Source organism: Carassius auratus, unplaced genomic scaffold (genome assembly GCF_003368295.1).
Source record: "Carassius auratus strain Wakin unplaced genomic scaffold, ASM336829v1 scaf_tig00214896, whole genome shotgun sequence".
NCBI classification, from domain to species: Eukaryota; Metazoa; Chordata; class Actinopteri; order Cypriniformes; family Cyprinidae; genus Carassius; species Carassius auratus.
The window spans coordinates 29,951-48,692 of NW_020527846.1; the positions used below are offsets into that span (position 1 = coordinate 29,951).

At 39.7% G+C, this 18,742-nt stretch overlaps 1 protein-coding gene across 1 annotated transcript in view; it reads right to left on the reverse strand.

The window, feature by feature from the left end:
- Positions 1-2,853: 2,853 nt before the first annotated feature.
- Positions 2,854-18,742, reverse strand: part of LOC113093140 (mitogen-activated protein kinase kinase kinase 11-like) — a 29,261-nt gene continuing 13,372 nt past the window's right edge. The window contains exons 3-10 of the mRNA XM_026258989.1: positions 18,268-18,416; positions 17,232-17,407; positions 16,283-16,526; positions 14,932-15,039; positions 13,656-13,806; positions 13,463-13,563; positions 8,935-9,444; positions 2,854-6,827 (exon numbers count right to left, since the gene is read on the reverse strand). Of these exons, the coding sequence (XP_026114774.1) occupies positions 6,226-6,827; positions 8,935-9,444; positions 13,463-13,563; positions 13,656-13,806; positions 14,932-15,039; positions 16,283-16,526; positions 17,232-17,407; positions 18,268-18,416 (2,041 nt within the window). The 3' untranslated portion in view covers positions 2,854-6,225. The remainder of the gene's footprint in view (positions 6,828-8,934; positions 9,445-13,462; positions 13,564-13,655; positions 13,807-14,931; positions 15,040-16,282; positions 16,527-17,231; positions 17,408-18,267; positions 18,417-18,742) is intronic.

Sequence of the window (18,742 nt, forward strand, 5' to 3'; positions counted from 1 at the left end):
CAGTAAATCTCACTCAACTTTCTGTTAACATGCTTGGATACAGCACTCTGTGAACAGCCAGCTTCTTTGGCAATGAATGTTTGTGGCTTACCCTCCTTGTGAAGGGTGTCAATGATTGTCTTCTGTACAACTGTCAGATCAGCAGTCTTCCCCATGATTGTGTAGTCTAGTGAACCAAAATTATAATTTGTTGAGATGTGAATTGGAGGGTTTTTGTTGAATGTGAGCCAAAATCATTGCAATTAAAAGAACCAAAGACGTAAACAACTTCAGTCTGTGTGCACTGAATTACTGAAATAAATTAACTTTTCCATGACCTTCTCATTTATTGAGATGCACCTGTATATAAATTGAGTTCTCATATAGTGAATATTCAGATCATCAAAGTAGTGTAAGCAGTTGCTTTAAAGCTTAATGATTGCAGCACCTGGTGTCTGAGGTTGGTACTGTATGTGAGAGAAAAATGGTGAGTGAGAAAAGTTTTTTGGTAGAGATAAAATTTGAGAAATAATATTTGAGAAATAATATTAATAATAAAAAACGTTTTTTAGAGACAAAGATTTGGTTGGTTTAGGAGTAGGTGTGGGGTTAGGATTAGGGGTAAAAATTCTGCATGGGGCGAAATTGGGCACAACATCTACAGCTACTAAGATACATTGACATATGTGTTGCATACAATAATAATAATAAATAAAGTCAGACATGTGATTTCACCTGCTGTTTAACAAGTGATAAATAACCAATAAAAATGAAAAGAAAAAACCCCTGCGAGGACTGAAGAAAAGTGCAGATGTGTTTAAGAACAAACACACAGCTCTCCTCCAGTTTCCATAGAAACAGGCTTCTGTGCTCTGTGTGTGTGTGTGTGTGTGTGTGTGTGTTTGGGGTTTAACTGGTTCTCCAGTGATTTCTGAAAACAGGCAGAAAAATAAAACAGACAGCTCAAACTGAAGATGAAAACAAGAACGTTTGCAAGCGTTTGTCTTCTAACCGATGATTTATTCAATAATCAAGAGATTTAATAAATATCACAATCCATAACGCTTGTAGTCCTGGAAACCACAGTTTGTCCCTGATATTCCCAGGTTTTCCTGAACACTGTCTACTAGCAAACATATCTTCAACACAGAATACTGGACAACAATAACAGCCTTACTGAAACACACACACACACAAACACTCACACATACTCTCTCTCTCTCTCTCTGTGTGTGTCAGTAAGGTGGTTATTGTTGTCCAGTATTCTGTGTTGAAGATATGTTTGCTAGTAGACAGTGTTCAGGAAAACCTGGGATCACCCCATATGCTTCTGAGGGGACAGACATGTCTGAAAGATCAAGTGCACTCACTCAATCCCACAATTCAGAGGATGAGTTAGCGTTCAGTCAAGAGGGATCTGCTCATATTCACATACTCAGAACTCATCCAAACCAAATATAGCAATTTCTAAAAGAAATGTGCACATTAAAAGAAAAGAAAAATCATATCTTTATAGAAAAACTAGTTTTCTGACCATTTTCCATTTTTATGATTTCTTTCAAGAATCTGTTATATTTGTATGATTGAAGCGATCTCATGTAATACAGGAGTATTTCACGGTTAGAACCTGTACACCACCGAGGGTTAAACAGCAGACCACTGCTTCAGCATCTGAAACACACCACAGTCACAGATCAGATCAGATCAGAGTAGAGTCAGGAGACAGCGCCACCTGCAGGACACACACACACACACACACACACACACACACACACACACACTCAACACCTGATCACTACAGCAAACATGAGGAGAAACATCACGTGTTCACACACACGATCACAACAAACTAATCCTGCATCTACCAGCGTTCTTCATTCCACTTTAAACTATATATCACCAGAACAGGTCAGAGTTCTGTTACATTACTGATGAACCGAATGAGTTACCAGCGTTATACATTTATCACCAGTAAATCAAGAGTGTTCAGTCTCACACATATCAACTAATTACTGCCCATTAAACAGCAGTTTATTACACTAACGAGAACCACAACCACAAACATCAATCAGTACTGAAATAAGAGAACTGAACTGACATTTCTCATTTATGTTTAGTTTAAATTAATATACTAAAATCAGTTAAATACAAATTATATACATCAATAAAAACAATACATAATAAGTGTATTCATTAAAAACTGAAATACAAATATCTAATTTAGCATCTCAATGGAACTAAAATAACCCTAGCTATATTTATTCAAGCTCATACTGAATTATTAACAGTATATGGTGATATATAAACACTGTAAAACAACACTGAATATCATTGTTTCCCTCGCTCAGAACATGTGAAGCACAAACACAGACACAGACACAGGTTTAGAGTCGTGTTAAACTTTATTTGGTCTGGCTCCTTTTTACAGTCTTTTTCTCTTTTTTATTATTTTTTTTAATTTAAAAGTTCCACAGGTTAAAACCCATTACAATTAGCAAAATAAACATTCACCCTTTAACACAGAAACAACAGACTCATGATCGAGCTCACACACACACACACACACAGGAGTAATGGAGTGATTAGGCCCAGCCCATTGAGAATAACACACTCTCTCTCTCACACACACACACACACACACACACTTACACACACGCACACGACAGATGTTATACAGGCTTCTCCAGAACTCAATATATCTCAATAAGCTTCAGTTAAAGCACGAATCCTCCTCAGTGAGAAAGCTTGCCCTCACACAGATCGGTAGTGAAGGGAACGTCCGTGAGCCTGAGACGAGTGTTTGGTCGATGAGCGTAAGAGAAGAATTCAGAGGAAAAACTGTGCAGATAATTCTGTTCAATCTGTGACACTGACCCTCTGCAGCACCCATAACTCCAGTGAAGAACCTAATAAACCCTAAAGATATGTCTGAATATAAAATATAATAAAGCATCCTAATGTGGACTGAGTCTCTGACCCTTCAAATCTCTTGAATCCAGTGTGTTAAAGGCCTCGCTAATAAATATCTATGCTTGCGATGAGCTTCATTCACTCGCAGCGGATGATGATGATGATGACAGAACATGACATCATCATCCTCTTCATCAGTGATGAGCAGAAGCCGTCAGCAGTGTTTGTGAAGTCAGATCTCCAGCAGGAGCACCTGGTCTCTGTGGAAGCTGGTTTTCACCAACATTAAAACATGAACAGGACAACTGCAACTTTACACCTCACAGTTGTGACTCATTGTGAATTTATCTCTCACAATTTCAAGTTTATTTCATGCAATTCAGACTTTTCTCAGAATTTTAACTTTTAATCTCACTTTTTTCTATATATTTAAAGTTTACATCTCATAATTCAGACTTTTTATCCCAATTGTGAATTTATCTCTCACAATTTCAAGTTCTAAACGTGAGTTCTTGGTTTATTCTTTCTATGAGGAGAATCTCACAAATCTATGGAAACTATGTTTCCACTACAGAGATATAATAAATAAATAAATACATAACAAAAGCTAATTGCAACTTTTTATCTCATAATTTTGAATTCATATCTCATAATTTTTACGTATACATCTCACAATTCTGACATTTTTCCCACCTCAATATCTCCCAATTCCAGACCTTATTTTTGTGTTGTTGTTGTAATTCTGTGTTATTCAAATCGAGCAACTTTGATGGGATGTTTCCATCTGAATTCTGAGTTGAAATCTCGCAATTTCATGGAAGCATGTTTCAGCTACAGAACAAAAAAGGCAATTCTAAGTTTTTATCTCACAATTCTGACTTATAAATAAATAAAAATCTTAAAAAATACAAAGTAAAAAAATCGCGAGACATGAACTCAAGAACTCTAAAATCGCAAGGTATAGATTCGCAACTGTGAGAAAAACAGTCAGAATTGTGAGATAAAGACTTGTAATTACTTAAAAAAAAAGCTAGCTTCCACCACAGTATAGTGGTGTAGTTGCAATTTTTACTTTTTTATCTGACAATTCTACGTTTATATCTCTCAGATGAGCCTTAAAGGGATAGTTCACAGAAGAATGATTTACTCACCCTCAAGCCATCATTCGTGTATGTGACTTTCATATGAAGCCAGTCAAAGTTATATTGAAAAATGATTAAAAACAGTCCAAAAGAAGTCCAATGAAGTGCATCCATCCATCATAAAAAGTGCCTCACACGGATCAATGCATCTGAGTAAGAAACATATCCATATTTAAATCTTTATAAAGCGTAATCCCTAGCCTCTGTAACTGTTGTTCGCGTGTTCATTCCTGCAGATCATGCTGTGTGAGGCACTTTTTATGATGGATGGATGGATGCGCTTTATTGGACTTCTTTTGGACTATTGAGAAATAACACCCGTTCACTGTCATTATAAAGCTAGGAAGAGGCAGGACCATTGTTAATATAACTCCGATTGGATTTTTCTGAAAAAAGAAAGTCATATAGACCTAGGATACCTTGACTGTGCCTAAAATTATGGGGCACATATATAAATAATGAACTATCCCTTTAAACTCAAGCATAAACTCAGAATTGTGAGACATTAATTGTGAGATTGTTATTTTTCTACTTTTACTGATGAGAAACCGCTGGCGATCTGATGGGAATGAAGGAGAAGAATGACCGTATGGAAGATCAAACTGGACGGGAACCAGGTTAACACATATTCACACTATTCTAGCTGAGGTTACGGTGCTGATAACTGATGGTTTGAAAAGGTAATTACACCAGATTGGCTCTACGACATTCACAGACTGATCAGTATTTTATGTTCCACTGCTGTATGTAGTTATTATTGCATCAAGAATCTGAAAAAATACACAAAATATCTAAAAACGAGACACTTGAAATAATCTGACATTTGTAAATATGCTCTGCTCTACAAGCGCACAGTGATGGAGCCAAACACCAAAGGAGGCCATTGTTCCTCCCGGAGGACTTCGATTGTTAGGAAACCCTTGAGAGAGGAGAATGTGACCAGCAGGGGGAGCTAGAGCACACCCGAGTCATGAGATCTCCAATGGATCTACAGTGAAAGAACAGCAGGAGACATCAATCAACACGTGTTGAACTGCAGAACATCCTCTCATTACTACAGTTTAGACCGTTCTAGATCAGAGGACTAGAACCGTTCTAGATCAGAGGACTAGTCATAGATTATCAATTAACACTGCTCCTAATCGCTTTATCTGTCTTGTTTTCCAGTACAAATATCTAAGCATTCTTAAAGACACATTTACTCGAGAAAAAAAGACTTGAAGATATTAAATCATGTTTTCCAATAAAAACAATCAACATGAATTTAATTTGCAGTTTAAGCAAGAACGAAATTTGGAGTAAGAAATGTAAACTTGTTTTCCTTTTGAATGAAGTTAAGTTTTCTTGCCCTATGAACAGATTTCTTTCTTGTTTTAAGCATTAATTCATTTCATTTTAAGCATTTTCACTGGAAAACAAGACTTTTCAGTTTGCATCTTCAGTAAATGTATTTAGATTAAATATTTAGATATAATGTACTGGAAATCCACCTTAAATTCTGTCAGAAGCACCAACACTGACAAGCATCATCTCAACGCATTGCCAAAATGTTTTAGCCATTAACAAATCTGATTAAAGTTTGAGAGATATAAATGGATTTCTTCCCAATGCATCTGACTCCAAGACTATTCAAATATTACTGGAAAACCAGACAAAACTACTGATGATGAGGTTTATGTTTAGGTCTCCGTATTGCTTAACGCTCTTCAGTCCAACATTTGGCGAGCCAACACAATGGTCTCTAAAAAAGGACTTTGTGATTTCATCATTTCAGGCTGATCTCCCACAATCTCTGACTCAACAGGTTTAATTTAAGAAACGTAGCCCACTTCTCCTGCCCAAACACCACCAGCGAGGTCAGCAGAACATTTCTCCACTCATTCAGGGATGTGTGACGTGAATTATGGAAGGCACAATAACGCAACTTTTGTCGCCTACAGAGACCAATGTAGACTGAAACAAGGAATCATTCTGAAATCATCTGACAGTGACTGCATCACTTCTGAGACCAAATAAAGCAATGCAACGAGTGCAGATCTACTTAAGCGCAACTAGAGGCCATTAAGACCCTGAGACAGTGCTGGAAGACAGGAAGACCAACCAATCAAGAGAGGAAGACACTGAATGACCCATCGACACACCACCAGGACTGGGTCAACACTGGGTCAGATCTCCTTGGTTTGTGGGACAGTGTTCAGAAGCGGTCGTCTCTGAGCGGCTCTGGGGATCTGAACGGACTGAGGCCGAGGCTCCGGTGAGGATGGACCCTCTCTTTGGGGCCGTCGAGGGGCCGGCTGACACCCATCCAGCTCAGGTCTAAGAGCGGAGAGTCGGCCGGGTTCAGCGGCGCCACCCGCAGGGACAGATTGGGACTGCCATTGGTGGAGCAGGGCGCCGAGCGCGAGGTGGGGAACGGGGCGGAGAAGGGGTCAAAGGTCGAGGCGTGGTCCGAGTTCATGGAAGGGTCGACCCTCAGATTAAAGGGGTCACAGTCCGGGGAAGGGAAGGGGTCACAGTTTGTGAAGGGGTTTGTGGGCGAGGGCTGGTAGGCCAGTCGAGGGCTCGTGGGGCTGCTGATGACCCTCTTGGCGGCCGCTCTGTCCGTCACGCCGGCCGAAACGAAGCTCCACGGGTCGATGCGGGGTCGGTTAGGGGACGGACGTGGCCGAGGGATGATGTTGACCTCCAGACGCCGGGTTTTAGGGCTCCACAAGCGAGGGTCAGGATACAGGGCGAACGGCAGCAGAGACTTGTCCTCGGCCTCAAACGTGTCCTGACACAGCGGGAGATCCAAGACTAGCAGAGAAGACAGAAGAGAAGTAGTTATGGGGCGTGAGTAAACAAAATCTAGAACTGAAGTTCAAGGCTTAATTAATGGCTCTGAATAGCTGTACAGTGTTAAATGCAATGCTGTTGTGCATACCTTGAAGATTAATTGAACTCTAGGGCTGCAACAACTAATCAATAAAATCAATAATTATCGATAATGCAGATTATCGACAGTGATTCTCATGATTGATTATTCGGGTCTGCCCACAGTGCACACAACTGCAGCTAGTCATCAAGTTACAGCACTGAATAACACATTTCTGTGAACAAAATGCATCTACAAATACTGGAGGAAACCGAATGAGCTCCTGCAGGAAAGGTACTTGATCCAAGCTGCCCAAAACCTGATAAACCTTTATTTCAAGCTCCAAGCTGATGCATTAGTGTAATGGCAGGCACTTTGACAGATGTGTGTGTGCATCCTCTGCACAAACACTTTTAGTTAATGGTCATATCCTTATCTCTAAATGTCACAAATTCACACAAGCCTTTCCATTTTTGCATAAAGTCCTGTCCTGACAGTCTGCGTTAAGTGGAAGTCTTACATTAAACAGACGAAACACAGAGAGGCGAGGGAGACAATATTCAGCACAGAAACATTCGCTGTGCTGAAATATCTGTTGTTTAACATTTATTTTTAGGTTTAAAAGTCAACATGCAGTGCAAGTAATTTATGAGCGGAGGAACTGTGAAGAGACAGCAGCGTGTGACTGACTGAATATAAATATCAGACGCTTTTACAGGACAAAGAAACGACAGTAACAGTAGTAAGCTACTCTTAATGCTAGAATATAATTATTGCTGTTATCTGTGAAAGAATGTTATCTGGCAGAACCAAACTCAAGTTTCAGTTCGTTATTTGTACAAAAATTACAATAACATTTTCAGAATATTTTTTTTTAACAGATACCTGAAACCATGTGTGTGTTGTCTCATGACAGGTGGTCTAATAAAGCTTTAAGCACAGTATGTTTTCATAGCATCAGTTGGCACATGTGTTTTAAGGACATTGGGCAGAATGTGGAACGGTGTGTTTTTGGCAGTAAAATTAATATAAAGAAAATCAGGGTTTAATCCGATTAATCAGAAAAAAGAATCAGCAACTAATCGATTATCAAAATAATCATTAGTTGCAGCCCTAATGAACGCATTCCATAATTGATTACTTTACTGAAATAAAATTAATAAACAACTACTTGGATGTACTAAAATTACTACAAATAAAACAGAAATAAACAATTATAAAAATAATTATATATAAAAACAAAAACTGATAGAAAATGACAAAAACACACAATTACTAGAGTGAAAATATTAAAATAAAAACTAATTTAATTAATTAATTAGATTACTAAAAACTAGAATAGTATCTCAATGATGCTAAATAACACTGGTTATTAGTAACTATACAATTATTAAAGCGCACATCAACACACACCTATTATTTTAATTAATAACTTTAAACTTCACATTTCAATGGTTTAATGACAGTTTTTCTTAATATATTGTCATACTGGTGCATTAATTAGTATTTTTAAATGTACATTTATGCATTTGGCAGATGGTTTTATCCAAAGCTGCATTCAAGGTTTACATTTTGACCAGTAAATGCCTGTCCTGGAAACCGTGACATTGCCCTTGCGAAAATGAAATGAAATGGAAAACTGATTTTTGTACTGTTATTTAATATTTGCAATAAACATTTTTGATCTACTTTCTGTTTAGACCATCAGATGATGATATACTGTCAAAATGTGCCAATATCAGTCTACAATATCATGTAAATTGGCCACTATATAATTTCTTCAGTGTAAATACATCTAAACGTTGCTTAAGATGCAGCTTCTGTGCCACTTCTGCATCGACAAAATCCATTTTAACACTACAGATTTAATCTGTTTGATAATAGCCTTTAGTGTTTTATTATTCTGAATCAAATTAACTGATTAAATGTAGGAATTTCACATTAAAATTCGAATACTAATTCTAAATTATGCCAGATACTGGCCGATATATCGGTTGGCCACTGAAGTGCAGATTGCTCTGGAGCATCTGTGCTGTATAAAGCCCTTACTGAGCTGTGATGAGTTGAGTCCGTAGCTGGACCTCCTCCTGCGCTCTCCGCTCTGCTGGGGCACCTCGGCGTCTCCGTTAGCGTGTGCGCTCCAGTGGGGGGCAGTCCTGCGCCCCGGCCGCTCTCTGTCCCGTGGGTTGGGCGGTGGAGGCGTGAGCGGCAGGGGCTTGATCTCGGGCGGCTTCAGTGAGTCCAGAAAGCCTCGAGGCAGTGAGTCTGTGCTGAAGGTGATCAGATCCCCCACCACCTCTGGACCTGGAGAGCGGTCAGGCTCCGGCTCCGGCTCCGGCTCCAGCTCCAGCGTGGACAGCTGTGTCCGTGAGGAGACCCGCGGTGGCGGTGTGGGCGGGAGCTGCGGCTCCAGACAGTGACCCAGAGCCACAGACGCCAGCAGGGCGGCGCTGCTGAGCAGAGCGCGGTGTGTGCTCTTCCCCAGACTGACCGGCCCGGACTGATCCGGTTTGGGAGAACTGCACGGAGACAAGCCACCTTCCTCACTCTCTGAGCCCTCTGACAGACACACATAGATATATGAGTCAGAAATACACATGTGATATGATACAGATTCTAAAATAAGTCACATTTATATTTTGTCAGTTACTAATTTATTTTCAAAAGCTACATCAGCATCAAGGGCTATTTTTGTGTCAAACAGGAGTAAACAATAACTGCACTTCCACTGTCAGACCAACAGTTAGCGTGCTAGTGCATTTACTGAAGGAGTTCTGGATCTGCACGTCATTCATACAGCTACTTCTAAACTCTGTCTGCGAGCTCGCTCTGTTGCTCTGGCTGAACAGATAAGAGTATAGCGAGAGAGCAGACAAACATAAGAGAGTTTATCAATTTACTATAGCTTCTACTCCTAATGGAGTGGTTTTGTGCATGCCAGTTATCACATCAATTGACAGAACAAAGTTGAATTAAAGGTTAAAATATTGCTTTTTTCCTCAGAATCAGAATCAGAATGAGCTTTATTGCCAGGTATGTACACATACGAGGAATTTGTTTTCGTGACAGAAGCTCCGCAGTACAACAGAATGACAGCGACAGAACATAAAACACATAATAAAGAATAAAAAATACAAATAAGTAGAGAGTGAATAACAATATACAAATGACAATTGTAGGCAAGTATATTACAAAATGAAGTTATGTATGTACATATATATTGTGTGCAAAATTTAAGTGTATACTAAGTATGTGTGTTAGATAAATAAAGTGTGTGTGTATATAAATATAAAGTGTAGTGTGTTCGCCATTATTGTCAGCTGTTCATAAGATGGATTGCCTGAGGGAAGAAACTGGTCCTGTGTCTGGTCGTTCTAGTGCTCAGTGCTCTGTAGCGTCGACCAGATGGACACAGTTCAAAGAGGGAGTGTGCTGGATGTGAGGGGTCCAGAGTGATTTTGACAGCCCTTTTTCTCACTCTGGATAAGTACAGTTCTTGAATAGATGGGAGAGTTGAACCGATGATTCGCTCAGCAGTCCGGACTACCCTCTGTAGTCTTCTGAGGTCAGATTTAGAAGCTGAGCTGAACCAGACAGTTACTGAAGTGCAGAGGATGGATTCAATCATGGTGGAGTAGAACTGTTTCAGCAGCTCCTGTGGCAGGTTAAACTTCCTCAGCTGGCGGAGAAAGTACAACCTCTGCTGGGCCTTTTTTACAATGGAGTCAATGTGAATGTCCCACTTCAGGTCCTGAGAGATAGAGGTGCCCAGGAACCTGAATGACTCCACTGCTGTCACAGTGCTGTTCATGATGGTGAGTGGGGGGAGTGCAGGGGGGTTTCTCCTGAAGTCCACGATCATCTCCACTGTTTTGAGGGTGTTAAGCTCCAGGTTGTTGAGACTGCACCAGACAGCCAGCTCTTTTACCTCCTGTCTGTAAGCAGACTCGTCACCGTCCTGAATGAGGCCGATGAGTGTGGTGTCATCTGCAAACTTCAGGAGCTTGACAGAGGGGTCCTTAGATGTGCAATCATTAGTGTACAGGGAGAAGAGCAGTGGGGAGAGGACACAGCCCTGGGGAGCTCCGGTGCTGATTGTACGGGTGCTGGATGTGTATTTTCCCAGCCTCACTAGCTGCTGCTTGTCTGTCAGGAAGCTGTTGATCCACGGACAGATGGAGGTGGGCACGGAGAGCTGATTTAGTTTGGGCAGGAGGAGGTTTGGGATGATCGTGTTGAAGGCCGAGCTGAAGTCCACAAACAGGATCCTCACATAAGTCCCCGGTCTGTCTAGGTGTTGCAGAACATAATGCAGTCCAATGTTTACTGCATCGTCCACAGACCTGTTTGCTCTGTAGGCAAACTGAAGAGGATCCAGCAAGGGCCCAGTGATGTCCTTCAGGTGGCCCAGCACCAGTTTCTCAAATGACTTCATGACTACAGATGTTAGAGCCACAGACCTGTAGTCATTTAGTCCTGTAATTTTGGGTTTCTTAGGGATGGGGATGATGGTGGAACGTTTGAGGCATGAAGGGACTTCGCACAGCTCCAGCGATCTGTTGAAGATCTGTGTGAAGATGGGGGCCAGCTGGTCAGCACAGGATTTCAGACAGGCTGGTGTAACACAATCTGGGCCTGGTGCTTTTTTCCTTTTCTGCTTCCGGAAGACCTGGCGCACCGCATCCTCGCTGATCTGAATTGCAGGTGTGGGGGAGAGGGGGGATGCAGGAGGTGAGAATGGTGAGAGTGCTTGATTGGAGAGGTGTTCAGGATGGGTTGCAGGAGCTGTTAGTGGTGTGAACGGTAGTTTGGAGAGGCATTCAGGGCTGGTTGCAGGAGTTGTGAAGGGTGTGAATGGTTGTGTGGGGAGGCGTTCAGGGCAGGTGATGGGTGTTCTTTCAAACCTGCAGTAAAACTCGTTCAGATCGTCTGCCAGTCGTTGATTCTCCACAGTGCTGTGGGGTGGTGTCTTGTAATTGGTGATCTTCTTTAGACTTTTCCACACTGATGCGGAGTCGTTGGAAGTGAACTGAGTCCTTATTTTTTCAGAATAATTCCTCTTTGCCACTTTGATCTCCTTTTCCAATGTGTATTTAGCCTGTTTATACAAGACATTGTCCCCCTTCACGTAAGCATCTTCTTTGGCCTGACGGAGCTGTCTGAGTTTTGCAGTGAACCACGGTTTGTCATTATTGTAAATTAGTTGAGTCTTTGTAGGAATACACATATCCTCACAGAAACTGATATATGATGTTACGGTCTCTGTGAGTTCATCCAGATCGGTGGCAGCAGCTTCAAAAACACTCCAATCAGTGAGGTCAAAACAAGATTGTAAATCCTGCTCTGCTTCATTAGTCCATCTTTTTACAGTCCTTGATACAGGTTTAGCTGATTTTAGTTTCTGCCTGTAGGACGGTATTAGATGAACCAGAAGGTGATCAGAACGTCCCAAAGCTGCTCGTGGAACAGAGTGAAATGCATCCTTTATTGTGGTGTAACAGTGATCCAATATATTACTGTCTCTTGTGGGACAAGTAACATGCTGTCTGTATTTTGGCAGTTGACGGGACAGATTGGCTTTATTAAAGTCCCCGAGAATGATTAAAACAGAGTCCGGGTGTTGTTGTTCTGTCCCTGTGATCTGATCAGCGAGTTTCTGTAAAGCTGAGCTCACATGCGCTTGAGGATGGATGTAAACACTGACCAGAATGAACGAGTGAAACTCCCGCGGCGAATAGAACGGCTTGCAGTTAATGAAGAGTGTTTCGAGATTTGAGCAGCACGTCTTCTTTAACACAGTTACATCTGTACACCACCGTTCATTGATGTAAAAGCATGTCCCGCCACCACGCGATTTCCCCGTTGATTCTGTGTCACGATCCGCTCTAAACAGCTGAAAGCCCGGCAGATGGAGCGCGCTGTCCGGTATGGTGTCATTCAGCCAGGTTTCCGTGAAACACAGAGCAGCAGAGTGTGTGAAATCCTTATTTGTCCGAGAGAGCAGAAGGAGTTCGTCCGTTTTGTTGGGTAGAGAGCGGAGATTTGCCAGATGGATGCTAGGCAACGGCGTTCGAAATCCGCGCTTCCTGAGTCTGACGAGCGCTCCCGCTCGCTTCCCCCGTCTGCGCGTCCTGAATCGTTTGATCAGCGCCGCCGCTTCTCCGATAACAACGTTCAGTAAAACATCTGAATAATTGAAATCCGGTAAAATATCCTGTGGTGTGTTCTGCCGAATGTTCAGCAGTTCTTCCCTGGTGAAACTGATGGCAGGAATATAACTAAAGACAGGACAAACTAACAAAAACACAAAAACATATGCGGAGCTCGTCACGGAGGCAGCCATCCTGTATCGGCGCCAGAAAGTCTCTTTCAGTCACTTGTATGAAAGCATCTGCTGAAATCATTATATATATATATATATATATATACACACACTTTTGAGTTAATATGCATTTATATGTGTGTGTGAGAGTGTGTGTTTGAGTGACTGAGTGTGTTTTTTAGTAAGTTTCTGTGTTTGAGTGAGTAATGAGTGAGTGTGTGTGTGTGTGTGTGTTTTTGAGTGAGTGTGTGTTACCATTGTGGCTGGGCTCTGGTGTGATGGGTATGTACTCCTCAAAATCAGCTCTCGAATCCTCGTTACTGTCCACCTCCAGGAGTTTGGCTCTCATTGACAGACTGACACACACACACACACACACACACACACTTCAGATTCAATGGTTTCACACACACAAGTGCACTGATATACACCCGTCCCAGTCCCATACCTGTTCTCCTGTGTGCTCAGACGGAGGATCTTTGGACTCTTGGGGCTTTTGGGGCTCAGATGAGGAGTGAATTTCCTCTCTCCATTGGTCTGCTTGAGAGGAAGAGACTCCAGCGGCCAAACCGAGCTCCACTTACTCTCACTGGGACCCACTGAGACACACACAGACAACATCTGAGACACAACACACTCATGATGATGAAACTTTAATCTACACCGGTCTAAACTGGAGGAGAGACTAAACTAGATCATTATGATCAAATAATCGTAATCTACACAGCTTCATTTATTATTATTAGAGGAATTGAGTTTGTGCTTTCACTCCAGATACTGTGATGGTTTCAGAAGTAAAAATCTTCTCTAATCCAGACACACTTTTAAAAACTTACAATAGGATTAAATATTATAATAATAAATAAACCTTCAACACCAGAAGAATAACATAAGATAAATAGGGTCTAAAACTAGGATAAAAAATAGGATAAAACTTTTATTTTATTTAAGTTCATTTATAGCTAACAATAACTTTTTAAAAGTTGCATAAGTAATGATGAGATCTGGTAAAGTTCATAAAAAAAATTATTAAATTTTTAATCTAATTAATTACATGATGTGTCAGTTACCAATCAAATTATCTGCACATTTATTCTGGTAGAGAAACTACGCACAACAGATCATTTAATACTTTAATTCTGTTTTTTTTATATACAGCTTTTACTCGGTTTCATTTTTTGTTTTAGTTTATTTAGTTGTACTTTAGGTTAAGCAAAATAAAAATGGTAAATGTTGGGAGTAATGTATATATATATATATATATATATATATATATATATATATATATATATATATATATATATATATATATTTATATATATATATATATATATATATTTATATATATATATATATCGTTTTGTGGTAATAATCTATTTACACGTAGAAGAAACAGTGAATCAGTGAAGGCAAACTTATTTAATCTTCAAAAACTGAAACTAAAGCTTTCCACCTGGTCTGACACCTGATTCTTCATTGCAATCCCATATATACCCTTATAAACCCTGAAATACTAATACTAATAATACATTTTGTCAACAGTGTCACCATATGTAATCATTCTAAAGTCACTCCCATGCATTTTATGTTCTATGTTCTTTACGTCTTCCTCTTAATTTGATCTCGGTTTACTTTGTTTCAGTTGTATCTGAAAGTTGATGTTGTGTTTTGTAATGCACATATGGAAGAGTAAGCGAAGGAGGGAGATATCTGGACAGACTCACGCTGTATCGCTCGGAAGCGTGGACCGATGGACGGCGAGCCCATATCCGGAGAATTACGCCTCTTCTCCAAACACGGAGACGCCTGGACCGTGATCTTATGGATAAAATCTATAGGGCAAAAAAATAAACAATATGTACAATCAGATCAAGACAACACTAGACAAGAAAACACCTTCAACACACTACAGACAAAAACACTGAGACTGTGCTTCCATAAAACGTCTTCTTTCAGAGTAGTGGATGCAACTTTAATTGTTTGATTTTATGGCACTTTATCTATTTGCGTCTGTAGATTTCAGTTCAAATCCATATCTTTAAAAGTTTTATCTCCACTTCAGCAGCACTTAGACACACCAAAACTTAGAGATTTATTCCTCTCTATATTCTGACACTTTTTACAGAGGGGATTTATCATATTTCATTTGCCTGGTTTTATTTTACACTATTTGCATCTATAGATTTCAATTAATACATATAAAGCTGGTTTTCTCAAAATGAGTTTTATCTCCACTTCAGCAGCACTTACACACACCAAAACTTAGAGATTTATCCCTCTCTATATTCTGAAGGATTTTACTGAGGGTTTTATTGATATTTCATTCACATGAGTTTTTATAGCATTTTATTCCTAAAAAACGTGTTAAAAATGTGTTTGTCTGTTGACAGTATTGTATGATTTATGCAGTGATAAAAAGAGAAATCCAGAATCCCCTCTATAAAAACCTCTAAGTCTAATGTGTCAACAAAATCAAACAAAAATTATGAGCCTGGCTTTAGATTTATCTTCTGGACATTTCTGCAAATTAGGGCATATTTAATGATGCAATTCATCAAATTTAAACAGAAGATTTCAAAAATATAAAACAAATGTGATGAATAATAACAGTATAATTATGTTGATATCTCTTAATTCATTTCAACCCTTTCTCTTTCAGCATATCACTTTAACAGTGAAACCCTGGTTGAGTAAAATGCAGGTAATTATTACTAATGATGTGAAGAAATGTGTATGTTTTCTGTGTTCTGTTACATGTTAACTCCTTTCCATTCTAGAGTCATAACAGCTAATTACTGAACAACTGCAGCTCATTAACGTCTGTAATAAAGTGCACATGATAATTAGAGAGGATCGTCAGCTTTATATAACGACCTCAAATACACTGACCATAACAGATTATGTGGTTATTACTGAAGGAGCAACCACTACAAACACCCTAGCAACGGCATGGCAACACTTAATCTACTAAACATAATCCAGAAAGTTTTATCTAGCGCACAGTGATCCACTAAAGGCTAGCAGAGCCCTCTTCTCAAGAAAGTGTGTGTGTGTGAAGTGAAGCCTCCTCCTCACCCTGCGGCATGCTGATCTTCTCTCCGTTCTTCCCCTTCAGCTTGTGTTTCTTGAAGGTTCCCTTGCGCTTCTTGACGTTGGGTTTCTGGTTCTGGTTGAGGTGCATGATGAGCAGTGATAGCTCTCGCTCGAACACGTCCTGCTCCCACTGCGCTAACTGCTGCTCGCGCTGACGGAGGAACTCCTCGTGAGACTTCTGCTCCAGCGCCGCACGCTTCAGCTCCTCCTCACGACACCGCAGCTCCTGCACTCACACACACACACACAAATATATATGTATATATATATATTTACAAAATTATAGAATATCAATTACGTTGAAAACCCCTCTCCCCCCCATCTAGACTGGGATATTTCTAAGATTTATTTAATTGATCTACAGAAAATACAACTATTGATACATTTAAATAATTATATTATAAATTAAATTCAGATGAGTTAGGGACTAAATGTTATTTAGGGGTTAAATTCATGACATTTCCACTTATCTGTGTTTATGTGAAAGGTTTTTTTATTACTTTCAACTCAAACATGGCAATTTCTACTCGAAATATTTAAGAGATTGACATAACTAGAAAAATTTACATTCATTAAAATATTTTTTTATAAAGGTCTTGAAATTCTATGTTTTAACTGGTCTCATATATCCAGGTATTCTTAAATTTAGATGACATGAAAAGGACTAAAAATAAGAAATAGGCCGCCAGTGAATCTTATCTGGATGTTTATCTCTTTAGCTCATTTTAAAGCTGGTTTAGTCTCATCTTGAGTGTGTCATGGGCCCCTTCCAGAATGAATATAGACTATGGTAAGATGTAATGTAGACTGGATTCTGCTGTCATTACTAGAGTTATTCATGTAAACATTTGATGAGCAGAATGTGTGTGTGCATGTGTCTGGTGAGGAGCTGTGTGTGACCATCCCGTTAAGCCGTGAGAACCCATCATACCTTCTCTTTGGCCCGCAGCTCATCAAACATGTCCTGGATCTCCAGTTTCCAGTCCTCCTGGAGCGAATGGAAGGAGTCCTGCGGCATCTCGTGCATCACCTGCTCCTCCAGAGCCATCAGCTGCTGCAGGATGGAGGAGAAGCTGGGCCTGCGGTGCGGATCCTGATCCCAGCACTCTGACACACACACACACACACACACACACAGTTAACTAATTACACACCACCCTGCATCGCTCACATATTCAGCTCATTCTCTGTACAAATGCACCTTCTGTATTTCTCTTTCTCCAACTCAAAGCTTGCTCTCTTCTACAGACACATATAATCATTTTACATGTACACATTTATTAAAGCATTGCTATTTGCGCTTCTGATTGGATGCTAACTGCATTCCATCGTCTCTGCACAATGACAATAAAATCCTACTTAATCTAACACTATTATCGTTTTTATTCATATTTTGAACTAGTTTTTATTTGTTCAGTTTTAATTCATAAATATTTCTTTTCTTTCAGTTTTCCTCAGTTTAAGTTTTGGCTTTTGCCATTTTATATTTGAAATATGTCAATATGGGTTTTATTAATTGTGACGTCAGGTGAAGTTTTAGTTATTTTAGCACATCAAGTTACACTGGATGAAAAGGTTGCCTTGGGATCTAGCTGAATCCATCTCTCTCAAATTAATTTAACTTTAAGAAGCATTTTATGAATGGTTTTAGTTTATATTTTTATATTTTAAGTTTTAATATTAGCTTAATTTGTAATAATTTTGTTTTGTGTAATTTTAATCGTTTTGTTTTGAAATGTCCATATACTATGTTTAACTGAACAAAAATTTTAAATATTTTATTTTATTAAATATATATTTCATTTCAGGGTTAAAATTCATTTAATTTCAAGTAACAGAATCTCTTTATGGTTTTAATTTTCATATATTTCCTGTTTTAATTTAAGTTGAAGATTTAGACATTGTTGCACCTAAAGGCTCATGTTTTGAGAGATATTGTTTGCTGAATGTCTGTATGAAGGACGCACCGGACATGAGCTGTGTGAAGGGCTCCGGGCAGGTGGACGGGATCGGAAGGGTCAGTTTATTCACAGCGACTCCGTAAGCCACGGCCAGACCATCGATCCCTCTGTAGGGAACCTCTCCGGTCAGCAGCTCCCATAACAACACCCCATAACTAAAGAGAGAGAGAGAGAGAGAGAGAGAGAGAGAGCGAGAGACATTCAGATGTGTTTCTGCAGCACTGACATAGAGTGAGTTCATCTGGACATCAAACCATCCACATCAGCTCATTAAACACATCTCACACTTATGTGCTTTGACGAGAGATGATGAGAGATGTGTGTGATTTATTCTCATCATTTTATTGTCTCATTGATAGAAACTTTTTCTTGCATCATTTAAATGATATTTACAATATGCTTTGGTATGAATATTACAGTATTTAACAGCTCAAACAAGGCTTTTCAACTTCTCATGTTTGATTGATTATAACTGCTATAA